Below are 8,645 nucleotides of genomic sequence, written 5' to 3'. Positions count from 1 at the left end.
GCCCGCGCCCCTCCTCCTCGGCCCTCCCCTAGCGGGTGGGGGATTCTCCTGCCCGCTTCGCCATCTCAGGGAACCGCGGGGCTGCAACCGCCGGGGCAGNACGTTCGCCGCCGCCGCGGCTTGGTGCACTAGATAGAGGAAGCCGACGCCCGAGCCGTCCTCTTTGCGGTCGCTCCTACCTCTGCGCCGTGCGCTGTGATGGAGTAAGGACCCTGCAGCGCGTGAGAAGCCTGCCCTCCCCTCGGACCGGGCCNCGGAGCCGCGAGGCTAGACTGAGCGCCGAGTCCCGGGCCCGAGCGCCGAAGCCGCCGCATTCTTCGCCCCGAGGCTGACTGGGACAAACTCGAACGCTGGTTTCTCTTTCTTTCTCTATCTTTCTCTCCCTCTCTCTCTGTCTTTTTTTTTTTTTTTTTCTCGTTTGCAAGTCTCAGGGACGAAGGAGGGGCGCCAAGGCCCCCATGTGTGGGAGTATTGCTTCAGCTCCACAAACTTGCGCGGATTTTGGTTGCTACTCTGGCCAGTGGTTTTTCTCTGATTTCCTCCGAATTGTTGCAAATTCGCCATTGTTCCCTGGCTGCTTACAAAGTTGGATCCGGAATTTCTTTTCAACCGGGAGCCAACGGTGTCGAAGTGTCTGCAATGAACCCCGTGAATGCTACTGCTCTCTACATTTCCGCGAGCCGCCTAGTGCTCAACTACGACCCCGGAGACCCCAAGGCGTTTACAGAGATTAACAGGCTCTTGCCTTACTTCCGACAGTCCCTCTCTTGCTGTGTTTGCGGTGAGACGCTTTTTATTGTTCCCTTTCAATGCTTGTTTTAGAAAACCTGGGCAGTGGTAACAGGAACGGTTTGGTGGCATGGTAGTTTCTACTAAGCTTTTGTTATTTGCTCATTAGTATACGGTCATTAGTTTTCAAACTCGTCAAAGGACTTTTGCCCGACTTTAGAGAGACAGCCCTTGTAAACCGTTTTGTACGGCGGCCTTAAGGTTCAGAACAGTTGAATTCGTCTCGGGTCAGTTCCTTGCCATTTCTGGTGATGGTTTTATAAATGAGTTAAAGTATGCTTGCATATGCTGCATTTTTTTTTTTTTTAAACCTTTGATACGAGAGCTGACAATACGTACCTCGGGTAAACGTGGTTAAGCCTGGTTAAAACATGTACATGTGGCGTGTTTGCATTTCCCCAAATTGGTGTTATGTGTGTGGGTGGTGGTACAATCCGATGCACCCACACCTGTGAACTCGGTGCAGAACTTTTCCCCGTGTTCTTCAACAAATGCTTTGACAGTTTGACCGTAAGCAGTGAGCCAAAGAAGACTGATAGTACTGTTTTTTAGCTGGTGGCATATTTACAGGATTGTTTCTATTTTGTGGTTTTAATACATTTGTGGACTGATAGAACGTTATTTTAGTTTTTTTCCTCCCAAAAATATTTTGTGCCGGGTAGGATATTTTCAAGTTATTTTTGAGAAACGAAGGTATGCTAAGTTTAATGAATCGAAGTGTCTCAGAAGTGCTGATAATTTGTGTTAATTTTGCACCTATTATAGTTGTTTTTCAAAAAAACCTGTACTGAAAACATTAATACAAGGGAAATGGCAATTATCAAAGAAAAAAAAGCAGTACTATATTCCCTTTCATATTCTGCCCCAAATTTTGAGGTTTTGCTGATCCCACTCGTTTAGTCAGAACTTGAGAAATTTAAGCATTTCAGCCTTTCACTCTATCTTAGATAAATTTTGTGGCTGTGGTAGCTGAAAGAGGATAATGGTATTTGGGAATTTTTCACGATTTTCTGAGTAGCTCTGGGCCATGGCACAAGGCACTGAAGGGGTGCAGAGGGGGGTAAAGATTGTGTTTTTTGCACACCAGGTACTTAATCTCATAAACATTTAAGTAACTGTTAGAATGTGATTAAGTGCTACTGTGGCTGGTAACAGACGCTTAACACCTTTATAGGGAAGCATTTGCCTTGGGCAAATCACCACTGCCCTGAGCCTCAGTTTCTTAATGTGTAAAATAAGAGCTTTGGGCTAGATTCCAAGTTTCCTTTCAGTTTAACTTTTATAAATAGGAATTTGCTTGGTTTCAGTGTACTCCCCCACTCTACTTCCACTTTTTATGGAATGCTTCTTTTTATGTCTTAACAGCTTTTGATAGTTTTTGAACTGAGGAGATGTGCTGTAAATTTCTTTTGAGGGGATCCCTACTCTTGTATGGGAAAGAGAGGGCATTATGGTAGCCCACCCTGGCCTGTTAGAACAAAAGTAGAGAGTGGTATCATTATCCAGGTAACGCTTAAAGATCTAGCAGGTCTCCTTTTTATTAGGGGGATGGGACTTAACCCTCTAATTTAAGGGGGAAATGGTAGTTTTGAATAGAGTAGGTGTTTGGGATTTTAACTTACCAGTAGCTTCAGGATAGATGTCTAAATGAACATTTTTCCAGATTCTAATTTGGATTTTAAAAAATGAAATTAAAGATAAAGCTCCTTAAAAAAAACCAGTTGTAGCTTTTTTTCTTTTAAGCCAGTCCTGACAACACAAGGAGAATTTTTTGATATTGGCAGTTTTGCCATTATTCCCCTTTGTTCAGGCTATTTCGTCCTATGGTAAAGTTTTGTGGGTTCTATTTTTTTCCCCTAATGATATTGAGTAGCTAGCATAAATTTTAGCAGTCTAGGTGTAGATTCAGCCTACCTTTCCTGACTTCTCCATCTCTTTGTACTTAAGTCTGGTTGCCAGGAGATGGGGGAAAAATCAGTTGTTTGTATTCAGATCCAGCATTTAATCATCTTGTATCAGGTGCTGTCCTAGACTCTTTTCCTTAGCTGAAAAGCATAAATTCATTCAAGTTAATAGGGCATGTGCATTCTTACTTCATGAAGATAACAAATATGTAAAAGTTTAATTATATCTTCGTGCTGTAAATAGGGAGTTTCACCAGGTGGTCTGAAGTCTGACCTAGTCCTACCTTTTCAGCCTTATATTTAACTGCCCTCTTACATAATTTTTTTGCTTCAGCAGGGCTGATGTGTTTGCTTTTTCTAAACATAAATGCCCTATGTCTTCCTCCTCTTTTCCCCGCCTTTGTTCTCTGAAGTTTTCTTCTGCCTAAAATAAATTTTTCCTCTGTGGTCTAAATCCTCAATTTCCTCCATCTTCACCAAATTCTTCCTTGCTCACTGCAGCAAAAAGTTGTTTGTCCTTTGAACCTCTGTAACCCCTTGTTCAGTCATAAGCACTTAGAACTCTTCCAGTGGAGTTTTCATGTCTCATTCTTCTGATATCTTAGGGGAAAATATTATTTTTTGCACATTTGTGTGTTTTACCTGCCTCATCCACTCTCTCCTTTCCAGTCACTTTGTGTTTATGACAGACTCAGGAAGAAAATGAGAGTCCTACAAACTTTGCAGTTAGGTTCGTATCTTGGCTCTTCTACTTACTCAGGGAAGTTTCTCTAACTTTTTAGTAGCTCAGTTTCCTTTATGAAAGGGGATAATTACACCTTCAAGTTTTTTTTCCCTCCACATTTGTGTTAAGCGTGCATTTAATTTTAAGTGGAGAAAAACTTTTTGAATCCATGAGAACAAGTCTATGAACTTGTCTGGCACATACTATATGGTTAGTATCCCACCTTTGTACAGAAGTAGAGAAAGGAGGAGGTGAGAGAAGAGACTGTGTTGCCAGGTCAATTATTGTCAGACCTAGATTATTCACTGGAACTACAAGTTTTGTATCATGGTACTTTGAAATGTTAATTAGCTGATTATCACTATTTGTTTTTCACTTCCTTTGTATATTTCAGCTGTCTGAAACTTCTAGTGAATGGGATAGCAGTGTTCTAGAGAATTACTGTACTTTCTAGGCCACAGAAACAGCAAGACAGTATTACTGTGGATACTATTTTTGTGTCCCTTTCCTCTTGATCTAAAATGTTGGACTTGGCTTTATCATTTATCAGAAAGTAGCATTTCTTTTGCTGGCATAAGATTTGATAAATTCTGTGCTAGGGATTTTAAGTTTTTCATTAAATTTATAGCTCCACAAATGATAAAAGTTAGGTATATAGAATCAAATCCTCTTAGAACTGGAAGGACATAGTAAAGTGGAAAAACATTAGTCTCTGAGATATTTGGAGTCCTGTAGATTAATCACATTTGAATCTCTACTCAGTCACACGGATAGTTTGTTGTTTTAGAGTCTAGAAACAGGGTGGTTTTGGCATTGGATTTATTGAATTGTGAAACCTTTTGGGCATCCAGTTTCTCATTTATAAAATGGAAGGGGGCTGTAGATTAGTGTTTCCCACTGACATAGGGTTACTTATCTTGGCCAGGTTTTTGTTTTATTGCTGCTATTCTTATTTTCCACTAGAAAAGAGATAGTTGCCATAGAGTGAACACCTTGCTTCTCATGTTCACTTTAACAGCCTGAGAATTACTGGCTCACCACGTATTTATTGAATGGATAAAATTAGCATTCAAAAGGGGCGCCTGGGTGGCTCAGTGGGTTAAGTGTCCAGCTTTGGCTCAGGTCGTGGTCTGTGAGTTCGATTCCCACATCGAGCTCTGTGCTGACAGCTCAGAGCCTGGAGCCTGCTTCAGATCCTGTATCTCTCTCTCTCTTTTCCACTTCCCTGCTCATGCTTTGTCTCTCAAAAAAAAAAGTTAAAAAAAAAAAGAAATTAGTATTCAAAAGAAAGTTTTTTTTCTAAATTTTTAAAAACGTTTTTTATTTATTTCTGAGGGACAGAGACAGCGTGAGCAGAGGAGAGTCAGAGACAGAGGGAGACACAGAATCCGAAAGAGCCTCCAGGCTCTGAGCTAGCTGTCAGCACAGAGCCAGACGTGGGGCTTGAACCCATGAACCGTGAGATCATGACCTGAGCCAAAGTCAGATGCCCAACCAACTGAGCCACCCAGGCGCCCCTCATAAGAAAGTTTCAAAGCAGAAGAGATGTGGTCTCAGAATAAAGTATATGCCTTAAAATTAAGTAGATTAGTTTTATGAAAAACTACTTTTAATTTTCCTTTTCTCTTTTACCATTGTTATGGACCTATGTTGTAATTAGTAGATCTCAAGAAAATTTTTCAGTTATTGAATTGTCTTCTTTTACCAGAAATACTTTTTGGTTGAGCATATAATTTATAATTAGCAAGAATCTTCTACAGTGAAATTTGAACATACAGCTTGGAGTGATTTTTTTTTTTTAATGTTTGTTTATCTTGGGGAAGAGAGATTTATTTTGAGTGTGAGCAGCGGAGAGGGTGAGAGAGAATCCCAAGCAGGCTCTGTGCTGTTATAGTGGAGCCTGATGCCAGAGCTTGATCCTGTGAACCATGCGATAATGACCTAAGCCGAAATCAAGATTTGGACACTGAACTGAGCCACTCAGGCAGGTGCCTCCAGAGTGACTTATTTTAAGCTATTTGTCTTTTAATTTTTAAGCTACTTATCTTTTAGATGGAAGCTAAATTAAAAGGCCATTTGAATAATTATACATAAATCTATGCTGTATTTACATATTTTCAAACATTAGTTCATTGATAGTTAAGATTTTTTCTTTTATTTAAAGTCTATGTAATTAAGATTTTTCATTGTAATGGATATATAAAATTTATCATCTTAACCATTTTAAAGTGCACAGTTTTATAACATTAAGTATATTTATATTCATGGAGGAGGGCACTTGTTGGGATTAGCACTGGGTATTATACGGAAACCAACTTGACAATAAACTATAAAAGAAAAAAAAGTATATTTATATTGTTGTGAAACAGATTTCCAGAACTTTTTCATCTTGCAAATCTGTATCCATCAACTAACTACCTCCTCTGCAACCAGTCATAATCACCAGTCTGCTTTTTGTCTCTCTGAATTTGACTACTCCAGGTACCTTATATTAATGGAATCACACAGTATTTGTCTTTCTGTGATTGGTTTATTTATTTAATATAATGTCCTGAAGGTTCGTCCAAAGTACAGCATGTATAAGGATTTTCCTTAAAAAAATTTTTTTAATGTTCATTTATTTTTGAGAGACAGATCATGAGTGGGAGAGGGGCAGAGAGAGAGGAAGACACAGAATCTGAAGCAGGCTCCAGGCTCTGAGATGTCAGCTTACCCAGAATGGGGCTGGAACTCACTAACGGTGAGATCAGACCCGAGTGGAAATCAGATGCTAGACTGAGCCACCCAGGCACCTCCAATTTTTTTTTTTAAATAGTAGTCATTCATTCTAATGGGCATGAGGTGATGTCATGGTTATTTTGATTTACATTTCTCTAGTAATGTTTATCTTTTCATATGCTTGTGGGCCATTAATGTTATCATTTTTGGAGAATCACTATCATTTTTTATCTTGAAAACTTGACTCATTACATCTTTATTAATCACCCATTCAAAGTGCTGGAATAGAAAGATGAATAAGACATGGTTACTACCCATGTTACTCAGTGTCATGGAGAAGACAGATGAGTAGACCAACAATTACTGGGGAAGTGTGCTAGAGGCCCTTATACCAAAATCTNGAAAGTCGGACGCTTAACCGACTAAACCACCCAGGCGCCCCTCTAAGTTAGCTTTTATTGAATGTGTAAAAGCTTCAGAAATTATTCATAAGTGACTTTTTTCCTCTATATAACTTGTTTTTGAATAGCTATTTGGATCAAAGGTAAGCAAACCTGATTGGTGTTAAGCAGAATTTGGTTAACAGTTTTTTCTTGTGACTTAAGTTCTTTAGGGAGCATTTATTTGGTAGGCTGATGAGGAAGAACGATATTTAGTAATTTGTCTTGGCAGATACACTTCTATTCCAGATATATTTATTTAACTGCTTTGTTTTTTTAATAAAAATATCCTTTCTATACTTTAAAAACTAGTTCATTTATTCATTTCTACTTAGGTATGTTTATGCAAAATGAAATTGCCTTAGGGAAAGGACTTCGATATGTGTGTTCTGGATGCTGAAAGAGATGAAAACAGGTTTGATCCACAGTCCATTGTTAAATGATGTAATCACCTGACTAATACTGGTTTAAGTAATGCTTCAAGACAAGCAGTACGGTACTGTAGAATTAGGCAGGAGACATTGTTTCAGTTTGGTGAGATCTAGAAAGTATGGAGCTTGAGACGGGCCAAGAATGGTGAAATTGGTGGACATTTTCAGCAAGGTTGGAGTGCATTTTCTGCAGTTGGCTGCAGAAAGTCAAATTTATCTGTCTGTAGCTGGAATCTTTGTAGGAGAGACCTTGCCCTATTTGTTGAGACTCAGGAGTCTTTTGTTTGATGAGTCCTGATATGGGCCTAAGGAATGTGNAGAGTATGCTCTGTGGGCCACCTAAATCAAAGTCACCTAAAGGGCTCTAAGTTATCACTTCAGACTAATTGATTGGAATATTTGTGAGCAGGTTCTTGTAATCTGTTTTATCTTCACCATCTTGATAGGAGGAGGAGGGTTTGCAAATCACTATTGTGACCATTTGAGAAATAGCATTTTAAATAAGAGAGTGATGTGATTGAAATTCTGTTTTGGGAGGGGTGCCTGGGTGGCTCAGCTCAGATCATGATCCTGAGGGTCACAGGGGCTCTGTGTTGACAGCTTAGAGCTTGGATCCTGCTTTAGATCCTGAGTCTCCCTCCCTCTCTGCCCCTCCCCGCTTGCGCTCTGTCTCCCTCAAAAATCAACAAATAAAAAAAGTTGTTTTAGGAAAGATTAATTTGGGGGCAGAATATGGGACTGATTATTAGCGTATGGTGAAACTTTTCAATTACAGAGGGTAACAGATGTATTCATATTAGATAGAAGCTTGAATAGTGGTGAGAGTGGAAAGGGAACAACACAGGGGCTCCTGGGTGGCTCAGTCAGTTGAGCGTCTGACATTGGCTCAGGTCATGACCTCATGTCATGATCTCATGGTTTCTAGGTTCTAGCCCTGCGTCAGGCTCTGTGCTGACAGCTTGCTCAGAGCCTGGAACCTGCTTGGATTCTGTGTCTCCTTCTCTCTCTGCCCCTCCCCCCCACACACTCTCTTACTCTGTCTCTCAAAAATAAATAAATATATATAAAAAAGGAACAACATAAGATAATTGGCCAATAATTGGAATAACATAAGAACCATGGCTATGGTTATCATCACATTTGAATTCTTTGATATGTACTGTATTATATTTTGCTATGGTTAGGCATATTTCACTGTAAATAAATGAAATGAGACATTCTCCACTCTCAAATTTATAATGTCTAGCACAGTGCTTTCACATACACCTGATAAAATGTCCTGAATTGTATTGAAGAACTGACAAAATCTGGCAGTTTAATATGGATGCTAGGGAAAGATCGAAAGAGTCAAAGGTACCTTATATATCAAAAGTGAAGTCAGGAAGGACATTGATTTTGGAAGGACATGAAATATTTAGATAGGCTGGTTTGAAATAATTTAAGGGCAGCCTAATAAAATATTCTACAGGGATTTGGCAATTTGGTATTGGATTTTGGTCAGGTGCTTGGGAGAGGTTGCAGGTAGGATAGGAATTAAGAGTAGATCAGGTGTGGGCCTGAGAAGGATGAGACAGTGTTGAATAATATGTTTCCTGGGGATTGGGGTTATAAAAAAATGTTGGAAATTAGGAAAAGATAA

General features: G+C 39.6%; 1 protein-coding gene across 2 annotated transcripts in view; it reads left to right on the top strand.

Annotated features, from left to right (window-relative positions):
• The window catches only part of MSL2 (MSL complex subunit 2), a 33,192-nt gene that overhangs the window by 165 nt on the left and 24,382 nt on the right, over positions 1 to 8,645 (top strand). The window contains exon 1 of one of the 2 annotated variants that reach the window (XM_077752334.1): positions 259 to 781. The exons of the other annotated variant lie outside the window; for it this stretch is intronic. Coding sequence (XP_077608460.1) covers positions 640 to 781 — 142 coding nt within the window. The 5' untranslated portion in view covers positions 259 to 639. Of the gene's footprint in view, positions 1 to 258; positions 782 to 8,645 lie in introns of those variants that run through there. 2 annotated transcript variants of the gene reach the window in all.

Source organism: Crocuta crocuta, unplaced genomic scaffold (assembly GCF_008692635.1).
Source record: "Crocuta crocuta isolate KB4526 unplaced genomic scaffold, BGI_CrCroc_1.0 scaffold580, whole genome shotgun sequence".
Classification (NCBI taxonomy): domain Eukaryota; kingdom Metazoa; phylum Chordata; class Mammalia; order Carnivora; family Hyaenidae; genus Crocuta; species Crocuta crocuta.
Note: the sequence above shows the minus strand (reverse complement) of the source record. Positions and strands in the feature narration are given on the sequence as shown.